Below are 17876 nucleotides of genomic sequence, written 5' to 3'. Positions count from 1 at the left end.
CAACAGGGAGGTGGTGCATATATAATTATGGCTGATCTGTGTTGCTTTATGGCAGAAACCAACAAAACATTGTAATGTTTCCCCAATTGAAAATAAATTTTTAAAAATGCAACCCTTAAAAATTACATGTATAAAAATAATAGAGATTTGGAAAATGGTAATGACATGGTGTGAAGTAAAAACAAGAATAAAAACACACATATATACACAACTATGAAAAATCTTGAGATAGAAGGAAAAAACAGAAAGGAAATATAAGAAAATAGTAACAATAATTACTTTTGGATAGTGGAAGCATGAATGTTATTTTCTCCCTTCTACTTTTTTCTACCTCCCAAATTTCTCTTAATAAACATATGCTATTTTTATAACAGGAAAAAATACCAAATTAAAAAAAAAGAAAGGAAATGTTCTCTTCTAATATCCAATGGGAGATATCAAACTAGAAAATTTGATGAAACAAGGAGAAAATTTACTCCAACTGAATTAATACATTTGTTTTCATAATTATGCAGCATATCTAGGAATATCAGACTTTAAGAGGGAAGACAATACTCTGCAGTACAGAAAGCCCTTGTCTTTCCCTATAAACACTCAGTTTCAAATGAAAAATGGTTGAAGAAGATTGACAGGAAGAATTCCGTGAAAGAACTTGGGAAATTTAAGCCAAGTGTGCCAAAGCTCAGGAAAGTATAAAGTGGAATGTGCTACATAAAAAGTTGATGGGCAAGAGCAAACCGACATCTAGAGGAGTCAGGGAAGTGTCCCACCTGAAGGAGGGCAGGGCCAGCTCAGATTCTCCTAGTGTAGAAGTCTAAGTTCAGAAGATGCTAGGTAAGTAACAAATACTAAGAAAAAGTAGCGCTGACTCAATTTGTTCATAATAACACAAATCACAATGCCAACAGCCAGCCAAAGCAAACAGAGAATCCTGAGTTGAGAACCCAGAAGCCAGCCCCATGGCAAAGAGTTCATTTTCTTCTTTGCTGTTTTCTCATTTGTAACCAAGAGCAGTGCTACCCAATAGAAATAGAATGCCAACCACAAATGTGGGCCACAAAGGTAATCTTAAATTTTCTGGTAGCCACATTCAAAAAAGTTTTTCAGAAGGTAAATTAATATTGATGTTATATTTAACCCAGTGTATACAAAATATAACTTCAAAAAGTAATTTAAAACAAATTATTAATGATACATGTTACATTCTCTTTTTGGTACTAAGTCATTGAAACCTGGCATACACAATGTACTTAACAACACGTCTGAATTTGAACCAGCCTCATTTCAAATGCCCAGGAACCCATGAGGCTAGCAGCTATCTAATTGGGTAGCAGACTTCCACACTCCTTTCCTTGTCCCAAACCCATATGACTAGGAATGTTGATGGGACAGGACAAAAACTGGAAGCTGCATACATATATGAAAGTCAAGAAACAATTCGGCGCTGAAGACAACACATGTAACAGGAAAGAAAGAAAAGATGAAAATGAGGAAAATTTAAATTTCTCAAAGAAAACCTAGCAGAGTAATCATTGATTGGCCATATGTTTTACTAAAACTGTGAGCCTTACTACAAAAAAATGTAAATCAGCATTACAGAGTTATTCTTTTGTGAGGCTCAGATAGTAAAGAATCCACCTGCAGTGCAGGAGACCCAGGCTTGATCCCTGGGTCGGGAAGATCCCCTGGAGAAGGGAATGGCAACCCACTCCAATATTCTTGCCTGGGGTATTCCACGGACAAAGGAGCCTGGTGGGCTATAGTCCATGGGGTCACAAAAAGTCAGACACAACTGAGCAAATAACACTTTCATTTTCATATAAAAAATTATATCATTTTTAAAAAATCAATGGAATTCTTTCCCTTGGATGTCTTTTACAATTTGAGAGATACAGGCATAAAGATAGAAGTGTGGGTAAAGAAATGGCCTTGCCTGAGCGACTTCACTTTCACTTTTCACTTTCATGCATTGGAGAAAGAAATGGCACCCCACTCCAGTGTTCTTGCCTGGAGAATCCCAGGGATGGGGGAGCCTGGTGGGCTGCCATCTCTGGGGTCGCACAGAGTCGGACACGACTGAAGCGACTTAGCATAGCATAGCATGCATGGAGATTCCTGATTGTGTCTGCATAGTCGAATCACTGTGAAACTTGAGAAACACAACACCAAGGCCTCCCGTGCAAGCCACTCATTACTTGCTCTGGGACTGGGTGAGGCACAAGTACAACGCACAGCCCAGGCTGAAAAGTGCTAGGTGGAATGACCTCTGTGGAAACCTTCAGACCGGTTCACACAGCCCCTTACCTGCCTGGGTGTTTCCACAGTGGCAGCTGGCCCAGGATGTTAGCATACCCTGAGGAACCCTCATGAGAAACACTGGGTGTCTCTTGATACGTATTTCAAGAGGAAGAGTCAGCAGACAGCATTTGTAGCCTGGAAGAGAACCTTTTCTTCCCATACATCAGACACAGCAATTTCTACAACATGGAATCATTCACTCCTGCCTAGTTTTAACACTAAAGTTACCACAAGATTTTATCAAAGGTTAATTCAACACTTATTTCTTAAGCACTTTCATGTAAGGTGCAGAAGATTGGTCCTGACTGGAAAGGAACATAAGTAACAAAATCAAAACATGAAATTGAAAAGGAAGGTTATAAAGGAAGAATCTTGTCTCCCTAATTATTGTGTGGCTTAGGTTAATAATGTTCATTAGCTTGCCCCATGCTAAGAATGTAGATGAGTAATGCTCCAGACACTAAAAACAAGGATATATATGCTTCTTCACATACATATTATATATAGATAAACTATATATATTGTGTGTGTTAGTCAGTCGTGTCCAACTCTTTGCGACCTCATGGATTGTAGCCTACCAGGCTCCTCTGTCTGTGGCATTCTCCAGGCAAGAATACTGGAGTGGATTGCCATTCCCTTCTCCAGGGGATCTTCCCAACCCAGGGATCAAATCTAGGTCTCCTGCATTGCAGGCAAATACTTTACCATCTGAGCCACCAGAGAAGCCCATGAAACCATATGTATATACATATATGTAAATTAGACTTCTAATCACTCATGACATAATATATAAATGTAGGCTTTGTGGTCTGATTACATCATCTCTATTTATTTTATATATAGTTTATATTATTAATTATGTTTATATTTCTATAATTATATGCAAAGCCCTTCAGATGCAAAACAAATAGAGAAGATGTGATCAGACCACAAAGTCTACATTTACACATCATGTCGTGAGTGGTTAGAAGTCTAATGAGGCTCTTACTTGCCGTGGAACCCTGGACAAGCCACTCCCTTTCTAGGCCTTAATCTCAGCATCTCTAAAAAGAAGCACTATCACCACACCTTGGGGTTTTATCAGAATTAAATGTGGAAGCATGGAGCCCACACATGGTGGTTGTTGATTAAGTATGTGTTGAATCTGAACGTAAATGCCCATCTTCCTCACTTCTGAGGGCAGCAGAAGGGATACCTGAAGGCCAGAGGAAAATTAATTGCCCAAAATCTCATAGTGATCACTTACACAGACCATGTTTTCTGACTGTGCTTTCATCACATCCCCTTCCTCTCAGGGATCTCCCGCCCAAGACTGATCTTGCCTCCCCTCCCTCCAGGACAAGCTGATGATGCCTCCCCTGCCCTAACGTGAACCTCAAGTTCAAGCCTTCTGCCAGAAGCACAAAGGGAAGCCACAGGTACCTGGCAGTGCCCAGCCCAGTAAGACACTCATCTCCAGCAACATCCAGACACCTGTGATTCTCTACAGGCTTTTTACTTTAACCCTGCGTCATGACCCACAGCACATGACCCCAAAGCACTTTCCTAATATTTTCCTTTAACACTGCCATGGGATTAAGCATGCATTAACTACTCTTAAGTCAACTTCCTTGAAAGCAGATCCTGAGATGGGGATTCATACTCTAAGGATTCATTATGAAAGCACTTCTGAGAGAAAATGCAAATGAAGATGAGAAGCACGTGGAAGGGGAAGAAGCCACGCAAGGGCATGACTGCAGGCAAAGTCCCACCTTCAGCCTGATTTCAACACCCACTTGCAGTGCAAATTAAACCTCATAGTTTATCCAACTCGAGGTAGGGGCACTGCTCTTTCTTACTCTTGCACCAACTGGTCATTGGTTCCAGTAGTCCAAGGGCAGTGCTCTGAAGAAAGTAGCAAGTGCAAGCCCTTTGAAGCAATGCAGACAGCAGCCTAGGTTAAGCCCAGCAACACAGTAGTGGTCTGACATTTCCCTCACAGCATCCTCTACAATCACCAGCTCCAAAGGAGGACTGAAATCTCCCTGGGCTTTCTCAAATCTAAGCACATTTGATATTTCCAACTTTGCAAGTCCCCAAAAGTGAAAAGCCAGTCCTGAAAGCCAGAGTACATTCTGTGAAGACCACAACCCCAGCCACTGGTATTGGCTAGTAAAGGGACCCTGCAACATTTTACAGATAAAGCTCCTCTGGTAGATTGCCCTCTCAGAAAGAATACTTGTTACCTCTCAGTTTGAAAGTTCAGCAGCCACTCAGCCACTGTGCTAGGCTCAAGGGACACAGACATGATCAACAGAGATGGCCAAAGGAGCTCACAGTAGTAGATGATCTTAAAAATGAAAAATGCTGTGTGATTAACCATATCTTAAAGAATACTCCATTCTCAGGACTGCCCTATGGTCCAGCAGGGGACCCAGATTCGATCACAGGTCAGGGAACTAAGATCCAGTATGCCACAACTAAGACTTGATGCAGCCAAAAAATAAATAAATAAATATTCTGAAAAAAAGAACACTCCATTCTGGATATGTGCTTCTACCTTCAACTGTACAGAATCAGCAACAGTACTTTTCAAAATGTCACACATATCAAATTACAAACAGATGCTACCTCTAAAGGAATTGACAAGAAGCTAAATGAAAGCACAAGTAAGACTAGCGCTACTTCTAATAATCATGACAAAGACTGTTGTGTGGGACACATACAAGCATCAAGTTTCTGAATATTTAAGTTACTGGATTACTCCCATGGGCTCCAGGTAGAGGCCTCAATATCTTTCACTGCCCAAATACAGTCACAAAATTTAACTGGTAATTTGAGATTCATTTAAAGATATACTGAACCCTTTAGCTCAAATTCATCATGTAATTGCACATATTTTTAATATAGTCCATATGAGATGATAATTCAAAGTAATGACACTGATTATCAAATATTCTTTGGGGAATTAGTCAGATCATATTGTCAGATCTAATTCCCAGTCAGAACTGCAAGGCTTGAGAAATTCAAGATAGGCAACAGTCCAACTCAAAGTCATATACTACATCAGCTTACAAAGAGTCACCACCTCATAAGAACTTGCTCAACACCACAAAAGTATTCAGGATCAGGACTAAACTCAAGTCTCTCTGGGCGCGAAACCCAGGCTTTTAAACACCATGCTACAGTGGCTACAACCCAAAACCTGCTGACGCTGGAAACAAACCATATGGTTCCAAGCATCTTTATGACTTATCCATGTCACACCAGGATCACACTCTCAGACGCTCTGTTTCTATAACTGTGGTTTTAGATTAAGACCATTTTTCTTCACTGTGCATTTAATACCATTTTCTAAAATAATCTAATAAAGGAAAACTATATGTTCATTGCACTGTAAATAATCGATCAATATTTTACTTATAGAAAGAGATTAATTACTTTAATCCTACCAGTTATTGTCTAAGCTACCTAGCCCTTCTCGATGTCCATTTCTTGGAATTTTTCCATCTCATGTGATTAACTCATTTTATGATATTTCCTTTAAAAACTACATTATTCACAGTATCCAAAAGCTTCAAAATCATTAGCAGACATGACTGATTGCCAGACTGAAGTACAATGTTACAAATTTACTTCGCCATATGTTACTATTAGAAAAAAAGGGACAAAGAAAGAGACTAATAAACAATGAAATGAAAGTTTAAAATGTACCTTTTTGAAAGTTTTCTGAAGGCATTTTTGCTATTGTTTGTGTGTAAATACACATTTTAAACCATTTCAGGGTCAAGAACCATTCCCGTATATATATTTTTTATTGATGATGAATTTTACAGCAATTAAACATCTGTATTATGGTGGATAATCCATCCTAAATTCAACTATCAAGTTGGTACAAAGTTCTTATCACTATATTTATATGTGTTGAAGTCTCTTTAGCAATATTCCCAGAAATTACCAAATTAAATCATTCAAATACTTACTAAACATCTACTACATAAAAGACATCATATGTGTGCCAGTTCCAAATAGTGTTAGATCTAGAAATGAAAAAGTAACTATAGCATGTCTGTATTCAACAAAGGAAACTCCAAAGGAATTTATTTGAAGTAGAAGTTGAGCAGGTAGCACAAGCATCTGCTGAACATGAGAGAGAGCCATGAAGATACAAAGGACTTACACTGCAATTTTTAACAAGTTAAAAGGGGGAAGAAACATATATTCAACTAAAAGAGAAAGCCACCAATGGTCAAGACCTGTTTGATGACCAGAAATCTTAAAAGTAACTTAGAGAATGTGTTTCTTACTTGCTGTCGATGAGCACTTCAGATTGCCGATTATTCACCTGATTATCACTCTTGTGGCGAAACTGAAAATCAAAGCATTTGTGAAAAGATATATTAAATCAGTGCTCTGTGGTGACCTAAATAGGAAAGAAATCCCAAAAAGAGGGGAATATATGTATACATATGTACAGCTAATTCACAATGCTATAGAGCAAAAACTAACACAACATTGTAAAGCAAATATACTCCAATAAAAATTTTTTAAAACATATTAAATCACACTTTGTCAGCACAAATAGTGACACTGAAACTACTTTGAGTTCACCTGTTTGGAAAACAACATCAATTCTAAAATGAGCATGACTTATGCTTACCTTGGCCCCAGCTCCATGTGTTCTAAATTAAGACCCTTCTCAAAAAAAAAAAAAAAAAAAAAAGACCCTTCTCACTCAATCTCATTCTGGGTATCACCAGTGGAATAAGTCTGGCCACATGCTCTTCAAATTCCCACACATTTTTAGCTGTCTTCTAAGAAGAAAATGTGCCCTTTACTCTGTCGCATAGTTCCAGAGAAAACCATACATGAATTTTGATGTCTTCAACAAGGAATGGGGGCTTCCATTTTTCTCACATATGTGCTCAATACTGAACACCATCCATTCTGTTTTATGGATTTCTTTGAAGTCAAGCAATTACTTGTTAACAGTGATCTTATGAAATATTGAACATTTAAAACAAAATCAAAATACAATACTGAACCACCTTTGGTGTGGATTTATGTTTTTATGCCCAAGTGATCCTATTTCTTATGCTATATTTCAGTAATGTAAATATCTTTTATTGCTTAGAAGAATCCACATTATGAGCCTTCTACTAAACTAGTAAATGAGCAGCCATTCAGATAGGAACAGGATAAAGTAGAGATAAAATGTTATTTCAATTGATTAGGCTAAATAAACAGATGAAGAGGTGGTAGTATCAGGACATAAGAAATTTTGATTTCATAGATTTTAATCATCAGGATTATCACTTTTTCCTTAAAAAAAAAACACCTAACACTGTATTAATATCACAGTATATAAATTGCTTCAATCAGCCCTTCCCCTTTTCAACATCCTTACCAAATCCATCCCATTCTTTCTGTTATGCTATGCTCAGTGCATACAATTACACTGATTGCCATGTATAAGTAAATGAATATTACTAAGGAAAAAAGATAATTAGCATTTGTTAACAGGAAAAGAGTTTTATAACACTGGTAGAAGAGTAAATTATGTCAACCCATCATTGGCATGCGAATTTCTCTCCAGCAATAAGAATGGAAACATTATTCTGTCAGAATATATATGTAATTTGAAAGGGGTGGATGTTCTGTTTCCCCCTCCATACCTACACCTCATCCTTCTACACTCTTCCCTGTGCCAGGGGATGCTGATCTATTTAATCCCTGCCTTTTGGATTGGGCTTGGCTGGTATTGACAGAAAATCATGGGGTCAGAGGAGAGTAAAATGGGGTTATATGGTTTCTTCTGAACTGAGTCAGCAGTGGGTGCTTCCTCTATAGATAGCCCTCAACTTCAGCTCCAGGTCTGGTAACTGCCTCCTCCCTTTGTCCCTTCAGGCCTAGAAGTAGTACTGCCACCTTCGTTGCTACCCTACGTGCTTTTCCTCTCTCACAACCCTTTTAATAGTGCCTTCATTATTAATCTTTCTCCAATCTTTGGCCACCTCATGCGAAGAGTTGACTCATTGGAAAAGACTCTGATGCTGGGAGGGTTTGGGGGCAGGTGGAGAAGGCGACGACAGAGGATGAGATGGCTGGATGGCATCACTGACTCGATGGACGTGAGTCTGAGTGAACTCCGGGAGTTGGTGATGGACAGGGAGGCCTGGTGTGCTGCGATTCATGGGGTCGCAGAGTCGGACACAACTGAGCGACTGAACTGAACTGAATCTTCCCCCACTCCACGGTGACATCTGTTTCCTGCCAAGACCCTAACTGATAAAGATATTCTGTTGTTAAACTAGACATATTATCATAAAAAGATATTCAAACATCAGAGACTTAATATATAGACTTAACACCTCTATATCTAACCTGAACAAGCTTCCCAGGTGGTGCTAGTGGTAAAGAACCCGCCTGCCAGGTAGGAGACATAAGAGATGCAGGTTTGATCAGGTACATTCCCTAGAGGGGCATGACAACTCACTCCAGTATTCTTGCCTGGAGAATTCCACGAACAGAGGAGCCTGGCAGTCTACAGTCCATGGGGTCACAAAGAGTCAGACATGACTGAAGCAGCTGAGCAAACAACTTGACTAGCTGGTTAGCATCACAGAAAATCACTATGGAGTTCACTGGCTAAAAGCTGAGTGGCCTAATCTCCGAGCCTCAGGATGCTCAGGCTTTTCCAAGGGATTTTGCCATTGACACAGATGGAGCCTGGGAGGACTAGAAACAATTATCACAGGTTCAGAAGATATATAAACCTATCACTCAATGGCATATAGAAAGCCACTGAGGCTAGAGCATGTGCAGTCATCTAGGGTGAGAATAGAATTTGTCTGAATTTAGAATGCTTGGTTTTCCCAAAACTGTTTTAAATCTGAATATGATTTACTTCATTTGGGTTATGGAGATTTTAAAATGCTCTATCATCTTATACCTTAATTATTTACATTAGTTGCTTGACTTTTTAAATTACTTGATTTTGTAATTTCATCCAAAGATGGGTTCAATAAAGGACAGAAATGGTATGGACCTAACAGAAGCAGAAGATATTAAGAAGAGGTGGCAAGAATATACAGAAGAACTATACAAAAAAGATCTCCACGACCCAGATAATCATGATGGTGTGATCACTCACCTAGAGCCAGACATCCTAGAATGTCAAGTCAAGTGGGCCTTAGAAAGCATCACTATGAACAAAGCTAGTGGAGGTGATGGAATTCCAGTTGAGCTATTTCAAATCCTAAAAACTGATACTGTGCAAGTGCTGCATTCCATATGTCAGCAAATTTGGAAAATTCAGCAGTGGCTGAATTTTCAGCAGGACTGGAAAAGGTCAGTTTTCATTCCAATCCCAAAGAAATGCAATGCCAAAGAATGCTCAAACTACCGCACAACTGAACTCATCTCACACACTAGTAAAGTAATGCTCAAAATTCTCCAAGCCAGGCTTCAGCAATACATGAACCATGAACTTCCAGATGTTCAAGCTGGTTGTAGAAAAGGCAGAGGAACCAGAGAGCAAATTGTCAACCTTCATTGGAGCATCGAAAAAGCAAGAGAGTTCCAGAAAAACATCTATTTCTGTTTTATTGACTATGCCAAAGCCTTTGACTGTGTGGATCACAATAAACTGTGGAAAATTCTGAAAGAGATGGGAATACCAGACCACCTGACCTGCCTCTTGAGAAATCTGTATGCAGGTCAGGAAGCAACAGTTAGAACTGGACATGGAACAACAGACTGGTTCCAAATAGGAAAAGGAGTACATCAAGGCTGTATATTGTCACCTTGCTTATTTAACTTATATGCAGAGTACATCATGAGAAACTCTGGGCGGGAAGAAGTACAAGCTGGAATCAAGACTGCCAGGAGAAATTTCAATAACCTCAGATATGCAGATGACACCACCCTTATGGCAGAAAGCAAAGAGGAACTAAAGAGCCTCTTGATGAAAGTGAAAGAGGAGAGAGAAAAAGTTGGCTTAAAGCTCAACATTCAGAAAACTAAGATCATGGCATCCGGTCCCATCACGTCATGGCAGATAGATGGGGAAACAGTGGTAACAGTGGCTGACTTTAATTTGGGGGGCTCCAAAATCACTGCAGATGATGACTGCAGCCATGAAATTAAAACACGCTTACTCCTTGGAAGGAAAGTTATGACCAACCTAGACAGCATATTAAAAAGCAGAGACATTACTTTGCCAACAAAGGTCCGTCTAGTCAAGGCTATGATCTTTCCAGTGGTCATGTACGGATGTGAGAGTTGGACTATGAAGAAGGCTGAGCCCCAAAGAATGGATGCTTTTGAACTGTTGGAGAAGACTCTTGAGAGTCCCTTGGACTGCAAGGAGATCCAACCATTCCATCCTAAAGGAGATCAGTTCTGGGTGTTCATGGGAAGGACTGATGTTGAAGCAGAAACTCCAATATTCTGGCCACCTGATGAAAAGAGCTGACTCATTTGAAAAGACCCTGATGTTGGAAAAGATTGAGGGTGGGAGGAAAAGGGGACAACAGAGGATGAGATGGCATCACTGACTCAAACGGCATGAGTCTGAGTAAACTCTGGGAGTTGGTGATGAGTAGGGAGGCCTGGTGTACTGAGGTTCATGGGGCTGCATAGAGTAGGACATGACTGAGCAACTGAACTGAACTGGTACGATGAGTGAGGATGCTGCTGCTGCTAAGTCGCTTCAGTCGTATCCAACTCTGTGTGACCCCATTGATGGCGGCCCACCGGGCTCCCCCATCCCTGGGATACTCCAGGCAAGAACACAGGAGTGGGTTGCCATTTCTGTCTCCAGTGCATGAAAGTGAAAACTGAAAGTGAAGTTCCTCAGTCATGTCCGACTCTTAGCATCCCCATGGACTGCAGCCCACCAGGCTCCTCCATCCATGGGATTTTCCAGGCAAGAGTACTGGAGTGGGTTGCCATTACCTTTTCTGGAACAGAGGATGTGAGAATGCCTAATATCTACCAGTTCCTAAAACTTAGACAAAGACTTGAGATACAGGATAAATAATACTGTACTGAATGGAAACAGGTTTGTCTATCAATTCTGATCTTATCACTAATTAGCTGTATGTTCATTAGAAAATCTTTAGTTCTTTATAGGTGAGAGTGTCTTCACGTATAAAATGAGGGAGTGAGTCTACTTATTGAAGCCCCCTTGCTATTACCATAAACAGCCCTGGCTCTATGACCTCTATATTAATCATCAAATAATCATAAAGCTTCTTATGGTAAATATTTGCCAAATAACTTCATTCAAAAATTTCAAATGGATCTCTATTTTCTACTTCTGAAAGGTCACAACTAAAACCGAGACCGAAGGAATGCTCAAAAGCAAATACTTACATAGTCATCTGTGGCATCTTTGACAGCTGTCATAGTTACCACTAGGACCAAGGGTACAATGGTGGTAAACCAAGTCAAGGAGGAAATTTCCGGAATCAGCTGAAACAAACATTTCAAGTAGTTTAGTGCTTTTAAGTTTCATAAATATAGCTTTCAAGTTTTGTCATTCAACTTCATAAGACAACAGAAATTAATGAAATGATATTCAGTTATTTGTACAAATGTAGAACATTCAATAATGTGTTTGCACTCAGATATAAGACACATAGAATAAAAGCATCATTGAACAATTTTCAGACTACCTGGCAAAAAATTAAATTTTTATAGCAAGTTGAGAAGAAAGCTTCTTGAAGTCTTTCACAAATGATCATTTTTTCCCAGGATGATAATGTCACCTATCTTTTCTCAGCTTCTCAATTCAACTTTTCACAGTTTTACCAGCTCCTTACAATTCTCAAAGACAGAATCTTCAAGCACCTACCTTGCACCAGACATAATCCCAAATACTTTTAATATATGATATCACTTGATACTCAGAGAAGTTTATCAAGTTAGATTCTGTACCAGAGGTGTTTTGCACAAATCTAGAGTGTTTATATTCCATGTAAATAGTGCACAGCACAGAATACACTGTGAATGACAGCCACAAGTCCAGAAATGCCACAACCCTGGGTACCATTTCCCTACTTTATAAAAAAGTATCAGAGAAGTCAAACTGATTTAGCAGCCCAGAATATACGCTGCTAAAAATTGAATCTAGGTCTATCTGACTCCAAAGCTTGGGCCTCTACCTGTAAAGCCACCCACCTAAGAGGGACACAGTGGCAGTCGACATGACTCTCTTACAAAGGTAGTCTTCAAGCGGGGTTCATTTTGGAGTTACTTCAGGGCCATCAGGCAAGGAAGGATGGGTGGAGATGGTCAGTGCATATTGATCAGGCCTCAACCAAACAGCACTACAATAAATTTTATGCAATAGCTTCCTCATAAGATTTAAAAAAAAAAAAACCTCAAAAGCCTCTGAAGGACCAACAAAAACATCAGCCTGAATTGCAGAAAAGATGGATTCTAGTCAGAGTTCTATCATTAACACATGGTAAAAGCTTCACACCTCACTTAACCTCTCCAGATCTCATTTCTGCATCAATTTTAAAAAAAGGAGATTATACTGAACCATCCTAAAGACCCCTTCTAGATATAAAATTCTGTGAACAGGAATCTTTGGTCATAAATAAGAAAACCCATTAGAGAAATTAGAGAAGTGGTGTAAAGGGTCCTATGAAGACACCGAAAGCAAATTCATGGGGGGAAGGGAAAAAAAGTCTCTTCCAAAATTATAAGGTGTACTTTCAGTGCTATTTTTTCTCCTGTTCAGCATCCAGTTCTTTTATATTTTTTTCTCCCTACTCCAGGAGGACTCCTCAGACCCTACCTGCTTACCTCTTAATGATTTCACACCCTTTTAAACTCTCTCTCCAAAGTTCTTTTCAACTTTCCCTTACAGAACTTGGTGACTATTGGTCTTGTGCAGGTATTTAGCCTTTGATGGAGTTTACCACCCACTTTGGGCTGCATTCCAAAGCAATTTGACTCCAGGGAGACCTGGTCTGGTATACCAGGTCTGCCAGCCTCACACCAACCCTGGGCTGGGCCTCCATCAGAAGGAGCAACCAGTTGTTTTCAACTCTTCCCTTATTCCTTAATACCCCTCTACTTTGAGTACACATAATTTTGATGGACTGACTCCATCCAACTGGCTTCTGGACTTTGGCATGTGATCTAGGTCAAGGCAATCACTGCATTAAATTCCTGTGCCAGAGTGACAGGTTTGGAAAAGGAAGATAACACCATGGTCCAATTAAAGCTAATCCCAAGACTTTTTAGAGAACAGAAAAAGTGATTCATTTTCATCCTCCCTTTCTCCCTCTTTCCTCTCCCCACTGCCTCTCCCTCTCCTTCTCCCCCTCTGCCTCTCTTTTACATCAGCACTGAAGCCAGGAAAATAAAACTCTAAAGTTTTCAAGGATCACCAAGTAGAGAGGGTCTGCCTGAGAGTAAACATGAAGGAAATAAAAAACAGAAAAGTGACATCCTATTGAAATAAATAGTTGTCATAAAGCACATTAAGTGAATTTAGATGTCTGTGACTTACGTTAACTGAATTTAGATGTCTGCAACTTACTACCAAGATTCTTAAGACAGTTATTCTACTGAATAGCTGTTTAGTTAAAGAAAAAACAGTGCTCAAACTATAATCAAGACTGTACATATCCAGTTCATCCTCTTACCTCCTATAATTAATGCATAGCCCAGCTGATTCAGAATCTACCTGTTTGATGTGATTACTCTAAAATAAATATGAGGTAAATAACTGGCTAATATGAGCCACTTATATGTATGCTAAATCTTTGATTTATGCCTTTCCTTCCTGAAATATCAGTAAAATTTGAAATTTCACTTAGGTTCAAATTTTAGTCAACCAGGAAGAAAAAGGAAGGTTACCAACTACCAATGAACCACTCAAAACTATAAAAAAGTCACAGTGAAATAACATATAGCATTTACTTATATATACGTAAAAATATGTCATTGTTCTTAGATGCAAATAAAATTTACCAAATTAAGTTCCACAAACCACTAGTCAGATAAATTCTTTGCTTCAACTCTGTCAATAACCATGCTGTGAATGTGATAGGGAGATAAAGAAAGGAAGCAGGCTGTGAACAGTAATTATTAGGCTCTGGTTTGGTTCAAATAAAGTGCAAGGCAGCATTTTAAAATGACCTCAGTGTTTAAAATGATGAATGTACTAGTTATTTTACCCATTCCTATCCCTCCCACACTTGTGAAGAGAAACTGCAATAAAAACATCAAAAATCTGATAAGGCTGCTTTTCTATGCATGAACATTTAGATAAGCAAAATAATTAATTTTCTCAAATTATATGAATACTCTTAACAAAAACAGATGATGAAGAAATACAACCTAGACATTACCTGCAAAATCAGGAGGAAAAGGAAATATGCATTTGCCACTCTTTGGAACTGTTCAAATAAATTAATCGGCAAGAAGGTGAGAATGCTGTACTTGGATGTGTGGATACGATTATCCTGAAAAAGAAACAGCATCACATTAGTTTGGGGTGAGGCATGACTCACTATCAGAAAAAGCTCTAAACTTATGAGACAGAGAATGAGTTATGCCAGAGCAAGAAAGATAAGCTGATTATCTAGGAAATTTTAGACTCTGTGTGGGCCAAGGGTTTCATTTTTCCCAAGAGGACACGCTCCTGATACTAGGTGAAATTACCATTCAAAGTTATAAAATCATCCATGACTTAAAAAATTATCAAATGCAAAAGTCTGCCCCTGACATTTTTTATCCTTATGTACTCACCCACTTGGCAGCCATTTCTTGAGAACCTACTGTTTACAGACACTGAACTTGTGGCTGGGATTTGTGAAATAAAAAGGAACTTCAGGAATCACTTGGTTCACCTTCTCAAAGCCATGATCCTTTAGATAACTCTGACAAGGGCACCTAGGTCTATCTTTGAGTCTTCTGGTGGAGAACTGACCACCTTACAAGGCAGGTGTAATCCTGTTTCCATTTCAGGATGGGAAATGATAGAAAGGCCTTTATTATGAGAGACTCAAATCTGCCTCCCTGTAAATTTTGCCATGCGCCAAATTCCATCCCTGGGGTCACCTAAATAAAGTCTAAGCCCTTTTCATATTGACAATCTTCAAATACTTGAGGGTGACTCACAGGACTTCCCTAAATCCTCTCCATTATGATCTAGGTGTTCATGAAACCCTTAGCCATTCTCCATGACTTTTTCATGGACATCTCTTCCTGATCAGCCTCTTCTGCATCCATCCCAACCTCTCTGCATCTCTCTTAAAACATGGTGTCCAAATACAAATATTCATTGCAGATCTAGCTCAACTGGTCCACATACAAAAGAGCCTTTGATGTTCTGTGTTCTGGATTATTATACTAACTTGCCTTAAAATTTCATTAGCATTTTGTCAATTAATCTCACTGTTTATTCACACTGTTTTGATGAAGTAAAATCTCAAGGTCATTTCTTCATAAATCATTATTAAATCAAGTCTCCCATTCCTAAACATTCACAATTTATTTTTTTAAGTCCTGATGATTTTTCACATATTCCTTTTATAGGAGCCAAATTAAAAAAATTAATCTTGGGTGTGCTATCACAAAAGCACTAAATATTCCTCCCAACTTTGTGTCATCAAAGAATTTCAAACACATGCCTTTTATATAGTCTTTCAAATCTATATAAAACTAATTCATTAAAAAGTACAGAGGTAAAACAAAAAAAATTTAATAAAAGAAATAAAACTATAGCAAGTTGCTAGAGATTTCTCCACAGATTATAGCTGATATCTTTTTCAGGCATTTACTAAAATATATTAAATTTATTTAACAATTTATAAATCTAACTACATTCTCATGAGACTTCACTCTATCTTATTCACAAACATAGCAGAAGAAATTTGGTATGACAGATCTTACTGACACTCAGAATCAGCATGCCTAGAGAACTTCTATCCACTAATATCATAAAATGGAGATTAGTCCATATGATTTTTATTTATTTTTTATTGAAATAAAGTTATTTATAATGTTTTTCTAGTTTCTGGTATACAGCAAAATAATTAAGTTAATATATATATATATATTCCTTTTCATATTCTTTTCCATTATGGTTTATTATAGGATATTAAATACAGTTCCCTGTGCTATAGAATAGGATCTTATTTATATCTGTTCTACATATAATCACTTGCATCCATCCATCTAATCCATCCATCCACCCCCACTCTTCCCCTTGGCAACCACAAGTCTGTTTGCTATGTCTATGAGTCTGTTCCGTTTCATAAATAGACTTGTTTGTGCTGTATTTTATTTTTAAATTAACTTTTATTGGAGTATAGTTGCTTTACAATGTTGTGTTAGTTGTGTCATATTTTAGATTCCACATATAAATGATATCACATGGTATTTGTATTTCTCTTTCTGACTTACTTATCATATATGATATATAATACATTGGAGAAGGAAATGGCAACCCACTCCAGTGTTCTTGCCTGGAGAATCCCAGGGATGGCAGAGCCTGGTGGGCTGCCGTCTATGCGGTCGCACAGAGTTGGACACAACTGAAGCGACTTAGCAGCAGCAGCAGCAGTTCCATCCTTGTTGCTTCAAATGGCATTATTTCATTCTTTTTATGGATGAATAATATTCCACTGTGTGTGTGTGTGCACACAGGCACCTATGTGTATATACACATATGTCACATCTTCTCTATCCATTCATCTGTGGATGGACATTCAAGGTTGTTTCCATGTCTTGGCTATTATAAATAGTGCTACGATGAACACTGGGATGCATGTATCTTTTTGAATTAGTTTTATCTGGATATATGCCCAGGAGTATGATTGCTGGATCATATGGCAACTCTATTTTTAGCTTTTTGAGGAGTCTTCATACTGTTTCCATAGTGATTTACATCCCCACCAACAATACAGGAGGGTTTCTCCGCACACTATCCAGCATTTGTCATTTGTAAATGACAGCCATTCAGCCCATGTGAAGTGATACCTTATCGTAGGTATTATTATTATTATCATTATTATCTCTAATAATTAGCAATGTTGACCATCTTCTATGTGCCTATTGGTCATCTGCATATTATCTTCAAATAAATGTCTATTTAGGACTTATGTCCATTTTTTTGACTGGGTTATTTGTTCTGTTACTCAAAAATATGAGATATTTGTATATTTTGGAAATTAAGCTCCTGTTAGTTGCATCATTTCCAAATATTTTCTCCCAGTCCATAGACTGTCTTTTCTTTTTGTTTATGGTTTCTTTGGTTGTGAAAAGTTTTTAAGTTTGATTAGATACCATTTTTTTAATTTTTCTTTTATTTCTATTGCTTTGGGAGACTGATCTAAGAAAACACTTCTACAATTTATGTCAGAGAATTCTCCTCTGGAAGTTTTATGGTGTCATGTCTTACATTCAGGTCTTTAAGCCATTTTGAGCATGTTGTGAGTATGTTTTCTAACTTCATTGATTGACGTCCAGCTTCCCCAACACTATTTGTTGAAGACTCTTTTCTCCATTATACACTCTTGTCTTTGTCAAAGATTGACTGACCATAGGTGTGTGGGTTTATTTCTGAGCTC

The 17876-nt window shown here is 38.4% G+C and overlaps 1 protein-coding gene across 1 annotated transcript in view; it reads right to left on the bottom strand.

Moving 5' to 3' along the window:
• ATP8B4 (ATPase phospholipid transporting 8B4 (putative)) overlaps positions 1-17876 on the bottom strand; it is a 284625-nt gene that overhangs the window by 185478 nt on the left and 81271 nt on the right. The window contains exons 6-8 of the mRNA XM_052647369.1: positions 14652-14765; positions 11656-11754; positions 6585-6646 (exon numbers count right to left, since the gene is read on the bottom strand). Of these exons, the coding sequence (XP_052503329.1) occupies positions 6585-6646; positions 11656-11754; positions 14652-14765 (275 nt within the window). The remainder of the gene's footprint in view (positions 1-6584; positions 6647-11655; positions 11755-14651; positions 14766-17876) is intronic.

The sequence above is a fragment of the Budorcas taxicolor genome, chromosome 10 (genome assembly GCF_023091745.1).
Source record: "Budorcas taxicolor isolate Tak-1 chromosome 10, Takin1.1, whole genome shotgun sequence".
Taxonomy (NCBI): Eukaryota; Metazoa; Chordata; class Mammalia; order Artiodactyla; family Bovidae; genus Budorcas; species Budorcas taxicolor.
Note: the sequence above shows the minus strand (reverse complement) of the source record. Positions and strands in the feature narration are given on the sequence as shown.